At 49.7% G+C, this 25,541-nt stretch overlaps 1 protein-coding gene across 2 annotated transcripts in view; it reads right to left on the reverse strand.

Moving 5' to 3' along the window:
- The window catches only part of TCF7L1 (transcription factor 7 like 1), a 151,380-nt gene that overhangs the window by 11,150 nt on the left and 114,689 nt on the right, over positions 1-25,541 (reverse strand). For both annotated transcript variants that reach the window (XM_045978945.1, XM_045978944.1), the window contains exon 4: positions 8,520-8,603. In XM_045978945.1, coding sequence (XP_045834901.1) covers positions 8,520-8,603 — 84 coding nt within the window. The remainder of the gene's footprint in view (positions 1-8,519; positions 8,604-25,541) is intronic.

Below are 25,541 nucleotides of genomic sequence, written 5' to 3' on the forward strand. Positions count from 1 at the left end.
AAGATGAGCCTTCAGCTTGTGGGACCACTGACAAAGCAGCCACAGACGCGCCAACAGACTGCCCAGGGAAGACACTGAGCGCTCCTCTGGGTGCTGACTGTATCTGATTTTATACATTTAAGAAATCTGTTCTTTCTACATCCATTTGTCTGTTTACTACTGGAGGCGATCTTCTCTGTGGGAGCAGGAAGGGGATCTGTTTCCCCCAAGGCAGGGCTATCTGTTGAGAATACTCCACAGCCCGAGAAGGAGGATTTCCAAGGACTGGCTGGCCCTGGCTGCAATGTTCAGTGTCACTGATTCTGTCTGTGACAGATGGTGACTTAGGCCGGGGTGGGGGGAGAGGGTCTCCAAACTTTCTTGGTCATAGAATTTAATCGATAAAAAGTATCGGTTCTGCCCTGTTTGGTTGGCTGGCTGGTTGGTTTGTGCTCTTAAGCAGTAGTATTTTCAATCTAAGGATATGGCAGGAATCTATGAAGCTACTTGTATATTTCCTTATGGGATATTTTAGTTAAAAGTCAGTCTTGTGGGGGCACCTGGGTGGCTCAGTGGGTTAAAGCCTCTGCCTTCAGCTCAGGTCATGATCCCAGGGTCCTGGGATCAAGCCCCGCATCGGGATCTCTGCTCAGCAGGGAGCCTGCTGCTTCCTCTCTCTCTCTCTCTGCCTGCTTGAAACCTCTGTCTGTCAAATAAATAAATAAAATCTTTAAAAAAAAAAAAGTCAGTCTTGTGTAAATCCAAGTAGCTGAGCTCAGGTGAACTGCCCTATGCTGAACACCAACAAATAGGGGAAGTTCCTGCCACGGAACCCCTCCCGCTCCATACCGCTGAGATGAACTTCTTCCTGGCGACTTTAGATTAAAGCACAAGGGACCGTGTTTTTACCCCCAACCCTTGCCCTCAATGGAACATCTTGTGTCTGCACAGCTTTTCAGAGATAACCAATTGGACTCACTGCTCAAATCTGGACAGAGAACAACTTTCTTTGCATGTGCCCCACCGCAGGTGCTAGGAGATCCTTTCTCACGTTCCTTCCACGATTCTTTCCTATCCCCTATACCTTGGCATATCACGTAAATAAGTATTTCCTCTACCAAATGAGAGCTCATCAAGTGTGGGAAGAGAAATACCTTGTTCTCTGAGATCTTCTCTTTGTTTTCCTCATTGGCCACAGTCTCTGGACTCCAATTTTCTGGACACCTGTCTCTAAATTACTCCTATGTCTTTCTTAAAATTAGTAAAATATTCCAGAGGGAGATGGCCGGTTGGTAGTGCAGAAAATAAGATTGAAAGATTTACATATAATAGAACCAGGGCCATACAGGAACCTAATTTGAGTTGGTGGGACCTCACTTCTCTCTCTGTATGGACACAACACAACACACACACACACACACACACACCTCTCTAACAAATACTACTTGAAAGGCAAAACATACGCTCTTTGCCACTCTATCCCATTAAGGAAAGGAAGTCTGAATGTAGGTTTCCTCTACAGAATTTTCCTCTGCTGAGAGAAATGGAAATCCACGCTTTTATTTATCGGATAAATGTTTGTCAAGACTGTCTACACAGCAGGCACTGAGTTGGGCAGCCCAAGGGCTGGAGGCCTATCTGGCAGAGATGGAAAGAATCTGGATCTCTGATAACACGAAATGAATTGCTGACTGGCCCTACAGAAAACACCAATCCCAACAGTAAGAGCGACCCAATAAATTCCTTTCTTGTTTCCCTGTGGTGGGAAGAGATGGGAGCAAGTATTTCTGTTGTAGGTACGCTATGCCAGGTACAGCTCCAGGCCTTGTGAATGCACCAGACCCAACTATTTAGACACAAATTCCTATTCTCACGGTACCCATGTTCTAATTGGAGAGATGGACAATAAGCACAACTAAAAGTAAAACACAGATATTGAGAAATGCTAAGGAGAAACACTAAGTCAGGGCCAAGTGCAGTGGGGGTTAGGACCCGGGTTGAACAGGGAAAGTCTTGAGAGAATATGACTTTTGAATAAACACCTGAGGGAAGTGGGGGGCGGGACCTGCAGACAGGTGAGGAAGGAGCGTTTTGGCAGAAGGAACACCGGAGTGTGGCTGTGGGAGTGTGACTGATAGACGGGTGCTGTGCTTGGCATGTCTGAGGAGCCCCAAGGAGGCCAGTGGACTGGAACGGAGAGAAGAAAATGAGGACAGAAGGGTCTCTATTACCGTATTAAATGCTTTCTGAGCTCTTCATCAGTGGGAAGACACAGAAGACATAAAGACAAAGCCAGGCAACCAGTGAGAGAGAAATGTTTAAGGAACTGGAATGTGTTTCAGGTCCTTCTAAGCAGTGCCGAATTTTTGAGGTCCTTGCAAACAGGGCTGCGTATAAAATTCTTGGGACAAATGTTTCCTTTTCTTCCCGCATAAATGCTTGTAGGAAAAATCAAAACAAAACGCTTAAACCCTCGCAATTCAAATCTTCTTCGGGATGGGCATAGGTGAACGCCAATTTTCATTTCTTTTCTAGAATTTGGGTGAGCTCTTCCAATCCATGAATTCAAGTGTTTGTTTTTAAAGCTGAGTTTCACTTCTTTTATTTATTGCCTTTAATCATTTTCATTGGCTTGGTCTCTTTGTCAGGAACACTTATTTGTGGACTGGCGTTTTGGTTTCTATCCTCTATCCGTTGCCTTCTTTTCCGTGAGGGTCATTAATCCATGAACTGGGCCTGCCACCATGTCCATTCTGCTCTACAGCAAGATTCATGAGTGGGAAGAGAGGAGGAAGAATTCCCCAAAGCTAAGTTCTCAGTAGCACAAACTAACAAGGGGCTGGAGGCAGGTCATCATCAAGGTTTGATGAAAACCAGGACACCTACACAAGCCTGTCCCCACAGGCAGCACTTATTCGGCACAAGCAAGAAGCAACGTCACGGTGGAAACACATGGTGGACGCCACCTTAACTGAATGACTGAAGCTGACATCCTCGCAATGGGGACAAATGGACACCGTGGACCTGCCTCCCAGTGTGAGACTCTCAGAAGGACAGGGCCTCAGTGCAGTAGTGTTCTTGCCAAAAACACACGACCGGAGTCCAACCACGAGGAAACAAACAAACCCAAGCGGAGGACAGTCTACAAAACAGCTGCTCTGTGCGTCTCAAAAAATGTCAAGGTCGGGAAAGACAATGGCTGAGGAACTCTGCTACAGCAAAGGAGACAAGGGACATGGCAAGTAAATGTCGCATGTGATCCTGGCTTGAGCTCTGGCCAGGGAGAAGCACATGGCCTTAAGGACACTCTTAGGGACATTTGCCAAAAATCTGAATATATATTAGAGAGGAATATGAAATGTTCATTTCTTGATTTTGATAACTGTACTGTGGTCATTTTTAGTAAACTTCATTGTTAGGAAATTTCATTCTTAGGAAATATAGCCAAAGTACTCAGGGGGTAACAGGGTATAATGTCTCCAACTAACTCTCAAATTGTTTTTAAAAATCCCATACGTATATGTACGTGTTTATACACAAATATATATATACGGGGGCGGAGGGAAGCATAGGGCAAAATTTCCGAATCTGGATAAAGAACATATGGGAGGTTCCTTGTTATTATTCTTATAATTCTTCTGCAAGTTGAAAAATTATGTCAAAATAAAAAGTTAACACTGTGCAGTAAGAACCAAAATCAGTACTGGAGGCAGACAGGGCAGCAGCGGGCTGCGGGAGGAGTTTTGAAGCGCTTGGGTCCACAGCAGCTGTGCTGTGGAGAAGACGGAGAGGTGAGGCACTATTTTAAAAGGGAAACCTCAATAAATGTTTGAAATTGAGAGGCGGCATGCTCAGCAAAGCCGAGTTACTGAGCAGCAAGGCGGCTCTTTGGGAGGATGGCTTGCAGCCACCAGCCTGCCAGTTGGATCTCGGACATGAGGCTTGGCAAGTTAATTCCGAGAGTGGCCCGATGTTTAACGGCAAAACGGGGTGTTTACTCCTTAAAGGAAGTGTTCTGCTCACCTCCTAGAGAGTACCTTACAGGAGCAGGTATCACGAAGCATGTGCAGGCTGTGGGATTAGAGGTCTTTTTCTGTGCACTTTGGCGTCTTCCCAAGTGTTCTCCATAGCACAAGCCCTACCTTCACGGTTTTGAAAAAGGCTGAGTTAAAAAAAAGCCCTGTAGGAGGAGAGGGACTGGAGCAAGAGGGAGAGAGGGGCTTACAAGGGCTAACGCCTTTCCCCTGAGAGGTCATTCTTCCCTTGATTCACAGAAGCACCCCAAGCACCTTCTCTGTGCTAGGCGTTCTAACGGTGCGGGGTAAACGAGCGTGAGCAGAGCAGACGGGATTCCTGTCCTCAAGTTGGTTATGTTCTAGAAGCATATACACTGGTTTCGTGTACAGGGCACAGTGCTCCAGGGAGAGAGGGAGGGAAAGACGGGGGCCAGGCACACGAGGGCCCCAGTGAGGGATCCGGATTATCAGTCTAGATGTAAGGAGATTACAGTGAACAGATATTACAAGTCGTTACATATAAAGTATCAGAGCCATTCCGTTTTTTAGAGCTTGTTTTTAAAGCATAAAATCCAAGTCGTAAGAACACTTAACTCCATCCCTACCTGGCCCAGGTACGGCTTGTTTATACACATTTCCTTGACAGGTAGCTCTGACATGACTCACTCCATCTCTGCCAAGTAGGCGGGCTGTTTCCTTTGCTTGCCCTTCTCCCAGGGCAAACCTCATCTTAAAATATTTTGCTTGTGCTTCTAAATGGAACCTCCCAATTGAGTGTTTTCAGTTTTCTAATAAAAACGCCAGTGTCCAGACCTCTGAACACCTCCAAGCCCTGCTCCCAGCTCCAGCTTCGAGGAGCGAGCACCTAGTGAACTGGGATCGTCTCGTGCTCCTTCCCCCGTTTGCCTCTGATTTATAATTAGCACAATGATTCTCCATTCTGCCTGCCCCTTAGAATCTCCTGGGGAGCTTAAAAAAACGAAGACACCAACTGCACCCCAGACCTAGTAAATCATATCCTTGGCAGAGCAGACGTGATGAGAGTCTACGGACTCCTCATCTATTACCTTTGCGATCTGTCCACTTGAACTGGCCCCTAATGCAGGCCCTCACCACCTCCCAGTTGGCGAATTAAACAGTATTTTAATCGCTCTCTCGTCTTCAAAAGAGTAGCCGTGGTGATGGGCAACAGCAGGGAGCTCACGGTCATGGAGGGCTCACCTCATGCCAGACCCAATTCTAAAATCCTCACAACACCTTGGCTCATTTGCACACCACTCTTGAGGTCAAGCCCTCTTCTGGTTCCCATTTTACAGACAAGGAAACCAAAGCAATGGAAAAAGCAGTAACTTGGCTAGAGCTGCACCAATAGGAAAAGGCAGGGCTGGGATTCAAACCCATGGAATTAACACCCTCCAACACAGAGATGCTGCTCCCCAGGTGTGTCAGGCTTTGCTCCTACACAGACGTGTATCTCAGAATCGGAATGAGATGCTCTGGCGGCAAAACTGAGAATGGAGGTCTTCTTCCAATCTGTAGCATTGCAAGTTAACGTTAAGGTTTCCCCCCATAAATGTTTCTTAAAGCTTTCGAGTCCTGTTTCTGCTTTTCTTTTCTTTTTAAGATTTTATTTATTGAGGGGCGCCTGGGTGTTTTAATAAGCGTCTGCCTTTGGCTTATGTCATGATCCCAGAGTCCTGGGATCAAGTCCCGCATCGGGCTCTCTGCTCAGAGGGGAGCTTGCTCCCCCCTCCCCCCACCCTGCTTGCATTCCCTCTCTTGCTGTGTCTCTCTCTCAAATAAATAAATAAAATCTTTTTAAAAAAGATTTTATTTATTGAGAGAGAGCGAGCCTGCGCATGAGCAGGGGGAGGAGCAGAGGGAGAGGGAGAGGCAGACTCCCTACTGAGCAGGGAGGCCAATGGGATCACTACCTGAGCCATCCAAGCGCCCCTCTGTTTCGTTTTATTTTTAAGATTTTAAAGAATCTCTTGGGGCTCGAACTTACAACCCCAAGATCAGCAGTCACATACTCCATTGACTAAGCCAGCCAGGCGCCCCTCTGTTTTTCTACTTTAGAATACACAGTGTGATAATATACAATTTGCTAGAAAATGAGCCATTCTGTTATCTACACTGTAGTGTGTCAACTGTTCAAGCTTCTCCACTCTGACAAAGTGAGGAGCCCCTGCTGCACCCCACACTGAATTAGTGTCCGCAGAGCACGTATCTGCGATGCACAAATCCGTCCATCCATGGTTGTATATATTGTATAATCCATCCCTATGTCCATGGATGTATTTGCTTGGTTGCTGGAGCTACGGGCACGGACCCCTGTTGAGAGTTTAGGGATTTCGTGTATCTTTATGTCACTCATATGGGAGATTGGAAGTGAGAATGGGTACCTTAATTTATTTAAGGAAAAGAGTCTAGAAAGAGAATGGAGGCTTAGAGAGGGCAAAGAACTGAGTCTCTGGGTCCAGACTCCTGGAGAGGGGAGAGGAGTAGTCCAGGAAGCAGAAGGCTGTAAACACTGACCGACGGCAGTGGCCGCCGAGCCAGGCTGCAGGGGACCGGCAGAACGAAGGGGGCGGTGATGGAGGTGGGAGTCTGGCTCTTGCGGGAGAAGCTGGGAGTGAACACCGCCAGGGAAGTATGAAAATGCTCGCAACAGGAAGAGGACGGGACACAGGGTTTTTATTTTATTTTTCAGAGATGGAGGGCTTTGGGCAACAGAAAGGATGGGAAGCTCAATGGGTAGCTGTGCTAATATGAAAGGGAACTCACTTCCTTGAAAAGTAGACTGAGATTTTAGACGATATGCCAGAGACAGTATAGGGGGGAGGAAAGGAGGAAGGGTCCTGCATGTCAGGGTCCACTGGAGTGGGCTGGAGGAGGCTGCAGGATGGGCAGGGGAGTGAGCAAAGGCTTGAAACTTTTAGAGAGAGAGAGAGCTGTGCCAGGAGGGAACAGGCCAGGTCTGTGGCAGGGTGGACTCAGGACGCCATGTCCTCCACCATGACTGACCGCTAGGGGGCATCGGGACCTTGTGCTTGGCCATCCCAAATGGGACTCTGAGGGACCAGAGACACCCCCCTGGCCTATTCCTGGGGCTGTTCAGGCCTTGGTGAGCGGCCACAGAGCCTCTCAGGGGCAGCCCACACTGGACGGCTGGCTGGAATGCACTGTTCCCTACAGTCACTGGTCTCTCCTGGAGAGGGTGGGAAATACCTCTCCCCACTCACCTCCCCAGTGGACAGCAGTGACCATCACCAGAGAACCACACAAGACATCCTTTATAAACGTCCAAGGGCTCTGCCTCTGTGAGCTGCTCTCGTGATTACTGCAAATCATATGGGTTCCATGTATCTTCTTTCTCCTCGACCAGATTTTAAGCTTTTAATGAAAAAGGGCTGTCAGGGTATTAAAATGTCCTAAATGAGATGAAATGATATGCCTGCAATTTACTTTAAAACATACCAGTGTAGTAGAAGGGGGAGTATGGGTAAAGGAAACAGGTGAAATTTTCCATAACAATGTTTCCTTTATTTTATTTATATTTTTAAAAAAAATGTTATTTATTTATTTGCCAGAGAGAGCACAAGGGAGCGCAAGCAGAGGCAGCGGCAGAGGGAGAAACCGACTTCCCACTGAGCAGGGAGCCTGACACAGGACTGGATCCCAGGACCCTAAGATCAGGACCTAAGCCGAAGGCAGATGCTTAACCAACTGAGCCACCCAGGTGTCCCATAACAATGTTTTAAATAAGACCATCTTTTCCCAGGTCTCCTTGTCTGTAAAATGCATAGGTCATGCTAGTGGGTTTCCTTCTAGCTACATCCTTTAAGACTCTGAGGCTCACTGTATAGTGCGTAACACCAGTTAGCTTTCAAGACTGTGTGGGTCTTAAGGCCAGGGATCCTCAAGCTCCCAAGAGAAGTCTTGGAATGCAATGTCCCAGGCCCACCACTTCTGTAAGTCAGTCCCCTGCCAGCCCCGGGGAGGCGAGACCTGCTGGGACCCCACTGCTCCCCTCTCCCAGGTCCATCCCGAGCTTCTTCCTCTGGGGCCCGAGCTGCCACAGGGCTTGGCACAAAGGCCTCAGTGGCCCCGCTGGGGTTTTTGTTTGCATGTGTTTTACTTAATTCTCTCCTATAACCTCCTGTACAAAAAAGCCTCTTGGACTGTCGCTGCCTGCAGCTGTGAGGACAAGTGGCAGGGCAGCAGGAGCTCCAGCAGGGCGGAAGGGGGCAGCAGGAAGGACCAGGGTGGCCAAGCAGGGTCGGGCCAGCATTGCTAACCACACACCATCCCGGGAGGTATGCGCCTGTGTGCTGAGGTGCGAGGTGTGGAGGGGCACACAGGTGACACCATTCCACCCCCGACAGCTCAGCCCTTCCCCCGAGGCACACACACCTGAAGCTACCAGACCCCATCCGCTTCAGGACAGCAGAAGGGACGCAATGACATGAGCTGAGGTGAGGGACAGAATCCCTCCAGTGCTCAAAGGGGAAACAGACTTACCAAGTGTGCTGGGGATGGTGACCTGGTGTCCTTGACCGTGGCGCTGGAGGGGACATCGAGGAGAGGCCATTTCATCTGCAGATACTGCACAGGGCACAGAAAACACAAGGTAGCTGGTGAGATGGGGTTTCACGAGCACCCCCAAGTGAGCAGGGAGGCTCCTGTTGGTTCACTGCACTGGCACGAGCTCCTGGCTGGTCTGCGTCCAAACGATCATCTCCAGTGACAGCACGCGCTTACAGTCACCACCAACCAAAGTGTCCAAAGATCCGATGGCTGAGGGTCAAGTTCTGCTTGCTCTAGTCATGGGACAAGCAGGGCTCATCAAGGGACCAAGGGCTCCCAGATGGTGATCCTCCCTCCTTCATCCCCATGACTTAGAGCATCACACACAAGACTCCCTAAGACACGGCCTCCAGGAGATTCTGGGAGTGAAGGAATAAAAACCATCTGCCGGACACTTGAAGGGTCATGGGTAACAACTGTCCATACTCAATGATGCTGATTTAACATCTAGCTCTAGAGTTTCCTGACACCGAAAAGATTACCCAGTACCTTACCCTGTATTAATCCAAACCCAACAGTAAACCCTCTATACACACACACACACACACACACACACACACACACACACACACACACATTTTCTTTAAACAAAAAGCCTCTCTTCAACCCTGGCCTGGCAGTTTTTGGGGAGGGCCTGGAAAAGGATGAGCGGGGAGGAGGAGAGGGGCCCTGGGGTCCAGAGGCAAATGCTCACGGGCTGAGGGTCTCACTCTGCCCGTGTAGGTTGTGCAACCCTGGACAAGCGTCTTGACAACTCCGAGTCTCGACTTCCTCATCTGTAAGGCAAGGCTAGGAGCAGAATTTTACTGGTTGTTAGAAGGCTTAGGGACAATGTCAAGTATAGAACACCATGCTTCCCATGTGGGAGATGTCTGATGAACGGCAGCTATCATTTCCATAAGCAAACCGTTAGTCTTCGCCGGCGGCAAAAAAGGACGCATGTTGTCTCAGTGTCAACACTGATATGGTGCTTCTGGGCAGTGGACCAGCTACAAAGCCTCTTCACAGAATTCTTGAGGTTATTTTGAAAGCTACACCTCCAGTAAGAAATGCTGGCCCCAGGAAGAGTTTCACAGAGAGACAGAAATAAGTCTCTGAGTTTTAATTCCTTGCTCTGGTCATTCAATTCCAGGGAAAAAGAGATCGTGATGTGGCCTTGAGCTACGTGCCCAGGACTGGGAAAGTAGGATGGGTATGCCCCCCTGCTCATCATCACCCACAAACATGGACTGAGAGGGCAGGGTCTGGGCTTTCAAAACAACATCCATGGGTAAGGATAATAACCCTAGTACACATCTACAGAGGGCCAGTGGGCAGCACAGACAGCAGGTGAATGGTCCAAGCAGGCCTGGCTGTGGGAGGCTTGGGAAGTAGGAACAAAACGGGGGAGTTCAGGGGCTCTAAAAATAAGGCCAGTCTCCACTCCGGGCCCTCTGGTACCTGCCCCTTCCTCCTTCCCCACTGCCATATTAAATATCATTCTATCCCTGTGTTCTGCTGACCCTTCCCACCCACACCCATCTCTTTCCCTACCCAGAACCTCCACTTTCTAGATGAACTAACTGGGATTTTAATGCCTCTGGCAAATTAAAAGGATTGGACAGATACTAGAATCATTAGTTAAAACTCATTTCCTCAGTGAATAACATCTGTGCCATGTGGGCAGTTTCCAAAGCATTTTCTTTCTTTCCTTCCTTCCTCCCTCCCTCCCTCCATCCCTCTCCCTTTCTTTCTTAGATTTTATTTGAGAGCGAGAGCACACATGCACCCATGCAGGGGAGGGGTTGGGGGGTTGCTGAGGAGCACAGGGAGAGGGAGAAGCGGGATTGCTGCTGAGCAGAGAGCCCGACGCAGGGCTCGATTCCAAGACCCTGAGATCATGACCTGAGCCGAAGGCAGATGCTTGACCGACTGAGTCACCCAGGTGCCCCCCAAAGCATTCTCACACACATAAACTGGTTTCATCTTCACAACAACCCTGCTGTTCTAAGTAGAGGTGACCGTCCCAAATTTTCAGAGGCGCTAATGGAAGTAAACACAGGGTGAGTGACTAGCCCACCTTTATGAGGGGAGTGGCCGCTGAGCTCCCCGACTTCAAACCCGACACTGTTCACTGCAACCCAAGTCCTAACACTTTCCATAACATCACCTTCTTGAAACCCCACCCCTACCCCAGCCTGGATTTTTCTCTGTCCCTATCTGTCTCCCACAGGGCTGGCCTCCTCAAAGCTGAATGAATGTTTATGCATCGGTGTTCTTCTGTGGGGATGTTTCCGTAGCAGTCACAACCTGAGCATTTCTGTTTATTTTCTGAAGGTGAACGGCAATCACGAGTGCCACATGCTAAAGAGAAGTGTCCCAAACCCACCCCAACACGGAACGTAGTAGAAGGCTTCCAGAAACCCATCGGCTCTACCAGCATCTGGTTTCCTAGCTGGAGTCCTAAAGACACAGGCTGCAAGCGCTTCTCGTTGGCTTCGATCCAACAGGAATCTGCCTGAATCCTCATTTGGGAGAGAACACCGTCAGTTGACCTTTTGGGCGGGGAGGCAGAGCAGGCTGTGGGAGCCGAGTGCAGGGTTTCTCAACTGCGAAGCTACTAGCACCGGGGGCGGATCGGTGGGAGTGGTCCTGTGCGTGGCAGGATGTGCAGCAGCTTCTCTGGCCTCTAGGGCGGCAGAACTGTCCCTCAGGGGGAGTCCCTGCTCGAGTGGCTGAAGAGCTGGGACCTAATACACTATGAGCTGCATGAGGGTCTGCCTTCAAACCGGGCTCTCGAGGTACAAGCTTACATAGAGACACACGTTCAGAAGCAAGGGCTTTTAGTAAGAGTTCCTGGTTTCGGCTGTCCATCACAGGCTTGGTGTCTTACCTACCCACTGCCTGGAATTCCGGTGGGTGGAAGAGACCACACGGTCCTCTTGGCTCTGCAAGGTTGGCTCTCACTCAATGGCTTTAACTGAGACCTGGAGGCTTCAAAGTGGGGGAAGATCTTTGGCCTTATCCACCACCGGAGCCTGGCCCCACAGAGAGGGGGCAGACAGGTGGGGAGAGCGGTTCTGGGAATAGTGGACATCCGGCCCAGCACCCTTCCTGCTCTAGCCAGTCGGTAAAACCCAGGGTGTAGGTGTACAGGTGTGCAAGAATTCAGTCTGGGGATAGGGAAATGGAGGAGAGTCCCTTCCCTGATTCTAACCTTTTCTGTCTTTTTAAGATTTTTTTTTTTTTTTTTAAAGACCTGGTTGGGTTAATTATCTTTTTAAAGGTATTTCTTATTTATTTACTTAACAGAGAGAGAGATCACAAGTAGGCAGGGAGGCAGGCAGAGGGAAAGGGGAAACCAGGCTCCCCACTGTGAGAAGAGAGCCCAATGCGGGGCGATCCCATGACCCTGAGATCATGACCTGAGTCGAAGGCAGAGGCTTAACCCACTGAGCCACCCAGGTGCCCCTTCTTTAAGATTTTGAAACAAGTGACAGAGGGAGGTGGGGGTGGGGGGAAGACCTACTAAAAGACATCAGAGCCTCCCTAAGAAGTTGCTTTGCTATCAAACGCCTCTGGACTGCAATTCTGAAGAAAGGAGCACTCAGAAGAGACAGCTGAGCTTCCCAGAACCATGGCTCCGGGCGGAAGGGGCCAGCAGCCCCCCTGTGATGTGGAGGTGAGGCTGGTCAGGCCTCACCTGGTGTTTCGGGGCAATAAAACTCTCCCTGGCTGGCGCTTCTCACCGGAAGCCAGCCCTCCATGACCCCGGGGCCAGCTATTGGTGGGAGCATGTCCTCAGGGCCTGAGACAGGTGTGACCGAGCCTAGATTCTCTGCATGGTCAGGGCATGTGGGCAAATCGAAGATGCTGGTTTCTCCAAGCCCAGCCTCGGGTCCACCCGCTCACCCCAACTGGCTCCTGACCAGGGTATCCTGCTCAGACCGCACTACGATGAAGCTGGTCCGGCCCCCTCCCCGCGGCGGATGCTCTCTGGAGTTCAAAACTCAGAACCTGGGTGGCATGGAGGCAAGCCATGGCCAAGCAACAGCAATGCCTGTCAGCGGGATAAGTACTCTCTTGGGATCCTCAGAAACAGAAAGAAAAAAACCCAGACCCAAATGGTGAGTAGTACCACCTTCGAGTTACACATGCTGCTTGATACACTATTGTATGTCGTGACTGAGACAGGACAGAGAGGCGGCTGCCCGCTCTTACCGAATCTGGGAAATTCCTTCTGGGGACTGGGGTTCCACGGAACACACTTGGGGAAACAGTGCTGTTGCGGTTCACAGTTAAGCAGACTGAGGCTATGACTTAGAACTTGTTTTTACCTTATGAAGGAAGGACGGTTCTGTTCCTGGTTTTATTTTGTTTTCACTCCAACAGTTGTTAAATTGTCTCCGATCTACCAAAAACAGTCATGTGGTGTCTCTTCTTTGCCTCAGTTGTGGTACGGATACATGGGGACAGATTCTTGCTACGTGAACGCACCCTTGCATTCCCCAGGTAAACCCTATTCTGTCACGGTGGCTTGTTCATTCTTGTACTGTGTTGAGGAATGCTAACCACGGGTGTCTTAAGATTTTTACTTCTGCATGCCTAAGAGTGAGCAGAAGTTTTCTTTTTTGTGCTATCTCCATCAAGCGTTGCGGTCCGTGTTATTTTGGCTTCATGATTTGTAAAGGGGGCTGCACCTCCTTATCTTTATGCTCTGGGTCCCTTTCTGCTTCTTGCCCCCTCCTCAGCGCCGCTCCTTGGCCGGGCGGGCTATTTCCATTTCACTCGGGCCCAGGGCATGGTCCCTCTGGAGGGCGCTCTCCCTGGACAGCCAGAACCCCCGTTCCTGCAGGGAGGCAGAGATTGGTCCTACAGGATCCCTGCTTAGCTTGAAGACTGTGCAGCAGATTAATTGCAGCTGTGCCCTGGAATTTCCCCCACATACAAATCTTCATGATGTAAAACAGCTGGGAGGAAATCCCAGCATGCCCTGGACAGAGGCAAAACTGCCAATGAGCTATGGAGATTAACCCTCTACCTCCCAGAAGGCAGCAATCCCCCCCACCCCTGCCAATCTGCCCCGTCCCAAGCTTGCTGTGCTGCAGACAGGACTCTACAGGACTCTGGGGAACGCCCACATTCTCCCCATTCACACGTTCTCACAGAAAACCCTTTAGGCAGGGCCCGGGCAAGAAAGGAAGCAAAGCTTCATGTTACAGAATCAACAGTAAGGCTCCCAGAAGGCGTGCGCTACAGTTGGAAGCAAGGACACTGGTCATCACCAAAGGCTTCCCAGGTGAGAACATCCCACCCCACAGAATTCCGTTCACTTCTTGGTGATCGCAACAGGCCTGTGGCAGAAAGAAGGGCCTCCCCTCTAGCTTTCCCCTCTCACGGTTTCTGTGCTCCCACAGCAGAGGCCTCCCAGTTTAGAAGACCAGTCTTTCCTGCCTCTCCAGCCCCCGGTGATAAACAGACCCACTGGGACCCCAAAGCCAGGCCCCCCTGAATAGAGAAGAGGACTTTTGCAGACCTCCCTCTTAGGAAACTGTACGGTGTGTGTGGCCACCTAGGAAAACAGGCTAGAAAGCCAAGCCCACAGGCAGACACACAGCTTTCCACCACACAGTGACAAGGACATAGTGCAAAGTGTGTTATTTTAACACGAAGAATCATATTATAAATTTAAAAACGCGAATCAACAATCAGTTTCTTTTTACTCTCCATTCTGCCACAGTTGGGGATATAGTCATTCCTCACCAGGACTACTGCAATGGCTCCCCAAATTCTGTAAGAGTTCAGCTTCTAAAAACTAACTCATCAGGGGGCGCCTGGCTGGCTCAGTCAGTGGAGCCCGTGATCCTTCATCGCAGGGTCGTGAGCCTGTGTCCCACTTTGGGCATGGAACAAAACACCAAAACAAAACCCAACTAACTCATCAGATCTCTTCTTTGCTTAAAATCCTTTCCTGGTTGGCTGGTGGGGTCAAGGGATAGAGCCCCCAGATTCCCCAGCAATCCGGGGCCAACCTATCCTCTTCCAGCTTCAACCCTCATGGGTCCCCTACCCCCCAACATGAACGACGCTCGGGTTCCTACTAAATTCTCTGCCATTTGCTTGGCTGCTCCCCAGCAGATCCTTCACTCGCAGGGAACTCTAAACCCTTCTTCAAAACCCTGTCCCAAGGTCACCTTCCCAGCTCCCCACATAGAGCACTGGCAAAGCACTCTCACCTCTGCGCCTCAGCTGTGCTTGGTGTGCCCATGCCATTCTTCATGCTGTGTTGTTGTTATCCGTTGGCAAATTCTGTCTATCTTTTGGACCGTAAGCTCAAGAGTCACGTTCACATCCCCAGTTTCTTGCCCAGAAGCCAGCATTCATGATGCATGCAGACCTTGTCCCATCTTCAGCTTAAGCCCTTACCAACCTCCTAAGCCCAGGTTCCGTGTCGGTGCACTGGGTTGCCCAGTCTCCTTCGGAATCCTTTAGAGACGTGGAACGCACATAACGGAGCTCCCACAATAATTAGCCTGCTATTGCCAAGAATTTGGAAATGCAGCTTGGAGGCTGTGACACCCAACCCTGCGAGTGCCTGGAGGCCTGTTTAAGATCCTCTATCTTCTGTCAAAATGGACATAAGTTGATCTAAATTTGGTGAAAGTCTACCAACGATGAGCAATGGGCTCATTAGTGCAGAGACAGAAACGCTCTCCCAACTAAGAACAAATGTTTCATTTCAGGAAATCACTGAAGATAAAGTGAAAGCATTTAGAATCGGTTTCCAAACATGATGGATTAAACATAGTTCCAAGACCAGAAGGATAAAAAGCAAAGTGTACTTTCATCCCCCCCCCCTTTTTTTTCGTCTAAAGAGGAGTAGCTTCTCCATTTGCTTCGTTTTCTGGCTGACACGATATCCCCAACACAGTCGCCCTCTCTGTTTCTCTCATGTGTAGAAGGCGGGGTTCCTTCTTAAGGTTTTGCTAATAGGTTGTTAGAAATAAATCCAAAATATCTTCCAACAAGCTACTTTTTCATGTAGTAAGACACATAATTTTCCTTGGAAAAGTTATTTAGAACCACATTTCTGCAGTGTTTTAAACCAACAAAACAACTTTTTTCTCTGAAGCACCTGTCACAGCATTTGGGTCAGCAAGTATTTCTGGAGCCCCTCCTGTGCACTGGCAGCGAAGGGGCTCTAAAAATATTTCATGACTGAAGAGTAAACTAAAAAATAAGAGTGGGCTGGTTATGGGTTCCCATAAACACCTATTCCCTGCCCATTCCCTCAAATAACTCCCTTCTTTCCTGGATGGCCTTAAACTATTCTCTTCCTTTTCCAACTCGGAGAATCTGGCAATTCCACATACCAGACTTGACCAAAGGTTTGTTTTTTTTTTTTAATTCGCACCCCTCCGAGGCTAGTTTCCAGTGGTAGAAGGATACAGCGTGAGAAGTGGGAGACCAGGATTCCAGGCTCGTTCTAATGTCTCTGGAACTCGATCATGTCATCTTTATTTAAGACTTTTTTTTTTTTGAGAGAGAGAGAAAGAGACAGCACAGGGGGCAGAAGTAGAGAATCCTCCAGTCAACTCCCTGGAACCCGACACAAGGCTCGATCCCATGACCTGAGCCAAAACCAAGAGTTGGATGCCCCCAAAGACTGAGCCCCTTGACCATTTCACCTTTTTTTTTTTAATGTACTTATTTGATTTTATGTACTTATTTGACAGACAGAGATCACAAGCAGGCAGAGAGGCAGGCAGAGAGGGAGGGGGGGAAGCAGGCTCGCTGCTGAGCAGAGAGCCCGATGTGGGGCTTGATCCCAGCACCCTGAGATCACGACCTGAGCCAATGGCAGGGGCTTTAACCCACTGAGCCACCCAGGTGCCCGGCCATTTCACCTTTAAAATGGGGGTATTTCAGGTCAATCAGAGAAAGACAATTATCTTATGATCTCTCTGATATGAGGAATTTGAGAGGTAGGGTGGGAGGTTGTGGGGGGCGGGGAGGGAAACAAATGAAACAAGATGGGACCAGGGAGGGAGACAAACCGTAAGAGACTCTAGAGCTCAGGAAACAAACTGAGGGTTGCTGGGGGCGTGGGGGGGGGGGGGGGTGGTGGATAGGGTTGCTGGGTGATAGACATTGGGGAGGCTATGTGCTATGATGAGTGCTGTGAATTGTGTAAGAATGATGATTCATAGACCTGTACCCCTGAAGCAAATCATACATTATGTGTTAATAAAAAATTTTTAAAATACGGGGGTATTTTGCTTCAGTGGCTGAAGGCAAGAACCTGGACCAGGTGGCCTCCTATGGAAGAAAAAAGTGAAATGTCTGTCTAAACCACGATGGGTTCCTGGGAGAGGAGATGCAAGGAGGTAACTCAATACAGATTCAGGAGGCTTTGCAGGTCCCTGTTCACAAGCGGTGGACACTGGGAGGCTACCTCCCCTTTCAGAACCTCTGGTTTCCCACCCGTAATGTGGGGATCAAAGCAGAATTCTGTTACTGCGTGCAGCAGCCACGTGGGAAAGGACCAAGCAAAGGGCTGAACACATGGAGAGCTCTTAGGAAATATGTGTGTGGTCGTTAAGATTGAAAGTCACTGTTGCTCAACGAGCCTCTCACCGACACTTTACCCAGGGACAGAGGACAGCCAATTCACAGAGTCTGACCACTCGCTGGTCTCCGGGTGCTCGAGCAGAGAGACCCTGCTCAGGGGTAAGCTAGTCATTGTGTGGCGAGCAGCTCTCTGAGCAAACACCAGACCCTGCTTTGTAGCCTTTGTTGGTGTCCGCAGAGCAAACACTCCCACCAGGGCTAATTTTAGGCTACGAGGGTGAGTCCCCACTGGCAGGGTTGGGATGAGAGGCTAAGGACAGGCTGGTGGCAGCTGGTTCTGGCCTCGGATGCCTGGAAGGCTGATACGTGGGGTCCTGGGCTGAAGCAGACCTGAGGTCTTGATGCAGCATCAGGTGCTCTGGCCGGGCAGATCCCTCTGGCAGCTGCCTGCTCCTCTTATTTACTTATTTATATTTTTATTTTATTTATTTATTTGACACAGAGGGAGAGAGAGATCACAAGTAGACAGAGAGGCAGGCAGAGGGAGAAGCAGGCTCCCCCACTGAGCAGGGAGCCCGATGAGGGGCCTGATCCCAGGACCCTGAGATCACAACCTGAGCCGAAGGCAGAGGCTTAACCCACTGAGCCACCCAGATGCCCCTGCCAGCTCCTTTTAAAAGGAACAGGGAGGGGCGCCTCGGTGGCTCAGTGGGTTAAGCCGCTGCCTTCGGCTCGGGTCGTGATCTCGGGGTCCTGGGATCGAGTCCCGCATCGGGCTCTCTGCTCAGCGGGGAGCCTGCTTCCCTCTCTCTCTGTCAAATAAATAAATAAAATTAAAAAAAAAAAAAAAGGAACAGGGAAACTCTGCCCCCAGAGCACTGGGCATTCAAAAGAAATCAAACTGCATTTGGGTCCTAATTTCTGAAATCTAGAACTACAAGTCTTGTCCATCTGGGCAGCCTCTCAAATTGTCTGTGATCTTGGGGTCTGCCAGGCCCGGGCGGTTTCCGCGCTCACTACCTGGCATATACCTGGCATATGGTGTGATAAACACACCATACAGAGCAGAGCAGCTTCGTGGTAGGAAGTGGCCTTAGACGTCTGGCCCTCCTTCCCTGCAGCTGAACTCTGCTGGCTCCCTCCCCCTCTCCCTTCTGCCTTAGGCCTCGTCATGGCCATGTCTGCCTTTACAGGCGGGCAGCACCGCCCTCCCTTTGGGTAAGATCATCAGTCCTGGCCCCCACTGTGGGCTCAGACTTGGCCAGAGGAGCCTCTGCCCTGCGCAGCTTTGTGCCCTGTCCTCCAGCCTGCATGTCTGTGCCCCCATCTCGATTGCGCAGCAACACAGCAGAGCTGAGTCATTCTGGGGAACGGCTCCATAGTATCCACCACACAGAAATGCCATATTCTATGAACAGTCCCCTACACACAGATGTGTAAGTGCTTCCCAATCTCCACTGCAGTGAATGTCCCCGAACGCTCATCATGTTCACGCAGGAACACAGCTATAAGATACTTTCCCAGCTGGGAGCGGAACTGCTAGGTCAAAGGTACGTACATTTAGGTTTTGAGAAGTATTATCAAATTTCTCAGTCTACGCTGCTACCAGGAACATATGAGAGAGCTTCCAGCCTTGCCCACAATGTCATCAAACATACCGATCTTTGCTAAACTGACAGGTGAAAAGTGGCAGCTCCTTCTACTTCCAACGTGCATTTCTCTTACTAAGTGAGGCTGGGAATTGTCACACATACAGGTAATGATCTGAAGGATAGGCAAAGGATGTGTGTGGCCAGGAGGAAGTGGGCTTACCACCTCTGGGAGGGATGGGGTGGGGTGAGGGAAAGGCAGGGAATGGGTATGGCATCTGCAGGCGCCATGGCAGCCTTGGTGAGCTGCATGGTAGAGGGTTCTCCATGACTCCGCATTGAGTTACAAAGCACCGTGCAACCTCTACTGCTCCTGACCTTCACTCGGGGTGAGGAAGGGCAGATCTGACAGGAGCTGCAGGCACAGCCTATGGGGTGGATGCATGTGGAACGGGAGGGGGAAGAGAAGGAGGGGGAAGAGGAGAAACAGGAGAAGGAGGAGGATGAGGAGAGAGAGAGGAGAAGCAGGAGAAGGAGGAAAGGGAGAAGGAGGAGGAGGAGAGCCCGGGAAGTCACTGCTGCTGGGTAGGCAGAGAGCTGGTGCACAGCCCCACTCTCTCATCTCCCTCCTTCCCTTCCAGTCCTTCTGATGCTCCCCTTCCTCACCCCCTTCCCATCCACGCCTCAGCACTCAGTGGTCTGGCTTCTGTTCCAGTCACTTGACTGTCTCTGTCACTGCAAGGACACTGAGGACGGGAGAAAGGGAGGCGGCTTTCTACTTACTGAACCTGGCTCGACTCCTTCAGGTCCCAGCTTATCTGGCAGCTCTGGGAAAACACACTCCCACATGGAAGGCCTCCCCTCCCTTGTCTCCTGTGGTTTCTGCCACCGGGTACCCTCTGGCTGATTTACCTGTATCGACCTGAGTAAATGTCTCAGGCAAACTACTTAGGGAGAAGAGCCCACGACAGAACCTAGAAGGACAGTCACGAAAATGTCATCACTGGGCTTGAGCAGTTGAGGCAATTTCCTTACTGTCTTCTTTGTGTTCTTCTTCTTCCTTTGAAATTTTCACAATGACCACGAGCTGAATCATAGCAAGAGTAGTAAGCAAAGCTATTAAAATTAATCCTCACTTAATTTCCTTTCTCTAACCCGGCCTTCAGTTTTCCCAACTGGAAACCTCAAAATTTGCCTTCACATCTTGGCTTCCCCCACCTCCTGCTGGCCAACAAGGTCCAAGGATCCTAGGCCTCTTTCTAGATTTTAGGGATTCAGGCTTTCTTTATTTCCTGGCTGGGCTATGGCAGCAGACTCGGGTCTGTTTCTGGTCTCCCAGCTCTGGTTCAGTTCTGCTCCAGACTGTATCTCGGAGTGGTAGGTGGTAGCAAGCCAGGCTGAAGGGGAGGGTGGTGCGCATTCCGTTGCCTCCGACTAACAGAACGTTCAGCGCCCGTATCAAAGAACAGGGTGCTAGACATAGATTAAGGCGTCCCAGATCCTTCTCCCTGGGGTCACAGCTGCTTCTGTCTCCTTCCCCAGCTTCACTAGTCCATCCGTCACCTGCCCCTAGAAATATCATTCTAAACTATAAAACTAAGCTATTTAAAGGTAGCAGGTGGCCTCCCAATCTTCCAGAACTGCCTGGTGACAAAGGGGATCGAGAAGCCACCAAGGCTCTGCACAGAGCACTCCATGAATGTGACCTGGGTTCCTTCTACACGAGGTAACGGTTTCTGTGCATGACAAGCCCCAGAGAAGATTCTTCTAAGCCCTTAAATAACGAGAATGTAGGTCAGTCAGCAAATGACAGGCTCCCAGAAGACAGGGGTTATGGTGGGCAGGATTCCCACTGAAAAACTGGAAAACTTCTTGCAGGAGGTGGCGGCAGAGCTGGGTCAAACAGGCAAGATACTTCTGTGGTCATTTTACTTCTTAAAGCATTTTATATTAATTAGCTCATTTCATCTCAATGACCCCTAAATAAAGATAAGGCAGGTATTATCTACCTCGTTTTAAAAATGGGGAAAACAAGGGGCACCTGGCCGGCTCAGTTGGTTGAGCATCTGCCTTCTACTCAGGTCATGATTTCAGGGTTCCTGGTTCGAGCCCCGCATTGGGCTCCCTGCTCAGAGGGGAGCCTGCTTCTTCTTCTGCCTCTCCCCCGTCTCATGTTCTCTGCCTCCTCCCCTGTCTCATGTTCTCTCCCTCTCTCAAACTCTCCCTGTCAAATAAATAAATGTTAAAAAAAAAAATTAAAATGGGGGAAACAAGCCCGCTGGAAGCTTCTGCATTTAGAGTTTCCCATGGCCACGAACTAGCTGGTGTCCAGCTGGCAACAGGATGCAGAGCTCTGGACTGTTATGGTAGGACTCAAAGGGTAGGCGAGCATGCTTTTGGTCTTCAAGAAGCTTTAGTCTTACTCTGGAATCTTGGGGTAGCAGATACAGAGCGTGAAGGCGGCCATACCCCCTCTTGTGCCCATGCTGGACACTGCTAGCAGATTGTGGCGTTCTTCCCTATTTAGGTGAAGAGCTCAGAATCCTCACTGCCATACACCAGGCGGCCACTAACAGTTGATCAAAACTGATCCGGGAGGTGCAGTCTATTTCTTCTGTCTGATTTATGCCTGAAGGCAGATAGAGATATTCTGGCTAGTAAGAAGGGAGGGTAGGACCAGGCCTCAGCAATATTTGTCTCTAGGTTGGCACAGTGAGGAACTAAGTCTCCCGACAGAGGTGAAGGAGCCACAAAGAATGTGACTGGACAGCAAAAAGAATAATGACTTGCATGAAGCCCATTGACCAAAAAGCAGGCCTGGGAATTCTAAAGTTCATGGATTTTCCCCTGTGGGAGGAGAAGCTGGAAAGCATCCCAGGTATTGAGGAGAAAGGAAGCAGGATCTGTGTATAATCAATGGGGAACAGGAAGTGCTTATCATGGGCCAGTAAAACACACAGCACAAAAGAACAGCCAGGCGGCCTGGAGCGGCCTCCCAGCGCCCAGAGCGACAAGGGCCTCCCTCCAGAACCCTTCTCCAGCAGTCCCACAGCCAGCGCTGGCCAAAGTCAACTCCTGGGCACCGGGAAGTGGGAAATGTCTGAGGAGGTCCCTCCATCGGTGGGCAGTTCTGGGGGAGCTCTCTGACCTCAACAGGCTAGGGAGGATACTAAGAATAAGGCCACACCAGCATCCTGGACACAGGGTGGTCACTCCTGATTAGGGAGCCGAAAGGATAGGTTCCTGCTTCCCATCCAGGTGGGCGTGCTGTGTGTGGGCACAGGTGGGTCAGTCACCCACAGGCCACCACCAAATGATTCTGCACTAGTACTGAAGTGAGGGCACCAAAATTAGGATAGGATAGTGGAAGGGCTATGGGAAGTGAACATTTACTGCGGGCACACCATGACTCCCTCGTCCCAGCACCAAACTCCCAAGCCTCCTCCTTCTCCCTTCCCGACAGGGTGTTGGCACCTCATTCCCAGTTCCCATTTCAAGTCTGCTGAACAACATCCAGTTCTTAGTATTTCAACTCTTCATTTTAACAGGCATCAAAATAGATACGCATTGTAAATGTAAAAAAAAGGAAAACCGATTTCTTGGATACTGTTGTTTTTAGTGAAGCTCCATTTTTTTAAAAGTGGGGGGAAAGGTGAGTCAAGTCAACTTAGGTGAATAGCATAGGTGCTATGGGGCCAAGATGGTGGGGATATAGGGCCTGGTAGGGAAACACTGTCGTAGAATCACGTGTTTATGGCCATCCAGAGGCTACCGTAAACCATGGGTGGAGATATCCCCAGGAACCAGAAGAGGTTGTGTACCCAAACCCAGAAGTCAACATGTCCCAAGACACACCACGGTCTTTCTCCCAAGTGCTTCTCGCCCAGACCCACCATCCTCCAGCGCCCTCCCAAGTGAAGACCTAAGAAATCTGTCCCTTTACCTTCTCCCTCACTCTCCGCTGGCTAGGAGGAAGGGGAGTCATTAAGTCCTGTCCACAGTGTATTTTTTCCCATTTCTAACACCCCTGACCTTGGCAGTGGCTTTTTATCCACTCCCTGCCCCGGCTCAGTCCCGCCTCCTGGTCACGCACACACTGTGCTGCCCCGCTGACCTCCCGGCCTGTGGCCAGACTCACGGACCCTGCGTCACCTCCTCCTCCTCCCCTGGGAAACAAAACTTATTTGTGTCTTGGATCCTCAAAGCCCGAAGCACAGCACATCCCTTGTGAGAAACGCTGGGTAACTAGCGCACTGAGCTTTAGACTTAATGAGGGATGTGAGGGCTTCTCTCTCCAAGTGTTGCTTCTCGGCCAGTTCCTGGGGGGGGGGGGGGGGGATTCAAAAGCCAAAGGCCATCACTAGCCATTCTCCTGGGGTTGTTGCCAGAGCCCCTAATTTGCTGGCCTCGGGTGAGAGCAGTGAGAGCAATGATAATCATAACCTTTTAGGAACACAATGGATAGAGTGAGTGGCTGTCCATTCTTTCTAGTCTGTTGGCCCATAAAGACTGTTTACTTAATACAGTAGGACTGATGAAATCAAACACTTGCGGTTATCATATCTGCTTCCAACTGTCTTCATATTTTCACCTATAGTGTATATGTTGATTATAATACAGAACCTGGTATTTCTTAGGTCTTCTGTAGTAAGGGACATGACAGTGGGACTGTGTTGCTGAGGGCTGCTATGGGATACGATATTAGTGAAATCATGTTGTCTGATGCCAGTAACATTTCAGGTAAGCAGATATGGAGGTGCAAGAGCCAAGGAGAGCAAATGGTCTGCAGAGAAGAGTAAACAGATTGCTCTAAAGATAATATTTACCAGTGAGTTAGCTGCTGCCAGGCACCATCCCAAGCTATTACCATGTATTATATCATTTGACCCTCTCAACCTTATACGTTGATGCTATTTTCCCCATTGAACAGATGGAGAGACTGGAGTAGCAAGAGTTTACCTAACCTGCCCAAGTCCTGTCTCCTCCCCAAAGCCACATTCTTAGTAACCCCTTCATTCATACTCCTGTCGGAAGAGAGAGAGAGAGGAAAAAAACACAACTACACCACGCTTCTAGCCCATCGTGACACTTGTCAGATAAGGGTGCTCGGGCCGCTGGCAGAGTTAAGGTTAGAATAACCCAGGTTTGGGGGCTTGTATTGATCAGGTTATTTTTTGCGACCAACCTATCAAATACAGGGGAACATATAAAAATAATTGGAAGGGGATAAACTATTACTCTAAGCAAATCAACATTATGAATGCCAAGCAGCGGGAGTCATGTTTAACACCCAACAAAGGAACAATTGTCTAAGTCGACTGTCTAAGTCAAGATTTCCCTACGTGGAGGGCGGCTGCAGCTCCACACTGCCCCCTGGTGGTTCGCATGCACACACCGGAAGCAGGCTAGACCAATGAGCAGGGGGAACAAAGGCTCTGGATACAGATACCTGGCATCAGGGAAAGGCCTTGGAAAACCTAGTGAGTCCTTCTGGGCCAGGCACTTACCCAAGCAGTCCAGGAAAATCTCTGGGTTCTACTTCCGGTTGTGTGCAGCGTTTGAGATAAAGAAGTGATGAACTAACTCACTAAGGAGTTAAATACTTTTAGTCTGTCAGATTGGCAAAGGCTTTTCTCTTTTTTAATTACCACGGGCACTTTTCAAACCTCGCTGGTGGGACGGTAAATTAGTAAACCTTTCTTGTGCAATTTGGAGGCATGTATCAAGCCTTCCAAAGGCCTACCACCCGTAGGAATGTATCTTAAGGAAATAATTAAGGATGTGAGCAAAATGTAGCTGTGAGAAAGTTCATCGAAGCCTGTTTATCACAGCTGAAAGATATGAAGTACACTGTGTTGCAATGATGCTATCTGAATTTATGAAGTAGGCCAGTATTTACAGACAGAGAGAGCTGTTTACTATATACTGCTAAGTGGAAGAGCAGGATACAAAACATGTACAATCCCACCTTTTAAAACCATGTATCTTTATGTACCTGCTGAAGAAAGATCTGGAAGGATGTACACTAAAAGGTGAACCCATCTCTGGGTGACAAAATTATGGGTTCCTTTTATTTCCCTCTTTTGACGAAGCATGCACTGCTTCTCAACTGTAAGAACAAATACATGCAAAAAAATCACTTTTCGCACAGAAATCCTAATGACAGATAAAACCAGTCAGGAAAAAAAAAACAAACAACAACAACTGTGGAAGCTATACTCAAATCACTAGTGTCACATTTCTAAACTTCTAAGTGCTATTTTCCCTTGAATGGTAGCCTGCCCCTGACAATTCTTTCTAGCCATCCCCATTAGGGCCTGAAAAAGGGTGATCTCAGCCACTTAGGAATCTCCGCCAAGCCCTGGGCAAGATGCACCGGGCCGGGATGCGCCGGGCCTGGGGGGCGGCGACCGCCAGCTGCAGACACCCTCCCGCGGCGGAGGAAGGGTCCGGTCTGCAGGCCCTGCACTTTGGGCCTCTCCTCTTGCTCTTTCCCTTCCCTGCACACAGAAGGGGGCCCCAAAGAGGGAAGACGTGAGTGCCATTCTGCTCAGAAGGGAAGGGCTGTGGAGATTGTCCAGGGTGCTGGAGAGCTGCCTGAAGGAGCTTTAGAAAACTGATTCCCGCCCCTGGTCCCTATTATGGTCTGATAGATCTTGGGTAGCGCTGAAGCATCCCATTTTTTGTTGTTGTTGTTTTTTTTTTTAAAAGCTCTCCAGGTGATGCTGCTGTGGGCTTTTCTCTAGATGCTAACAACCCCTCGCCCCCCCAGCCCCCCATAACTTTCTGCCGTTCTACACACTGTTCGGGCTTCTCT

Source organism: Meles meles, chromosome 15, assembly GCF_922984935.1.
Source record: "Meles meles chromosome 15, mMelMel3.1 paternal haplotype, whole genome shotgun sequence".
Classification (NCBI taxonomy): Eukaryota; Metazoa; Chordata; class Mammalia; order Carnivora; family Mustelidae; genus Meles; species Meles meles.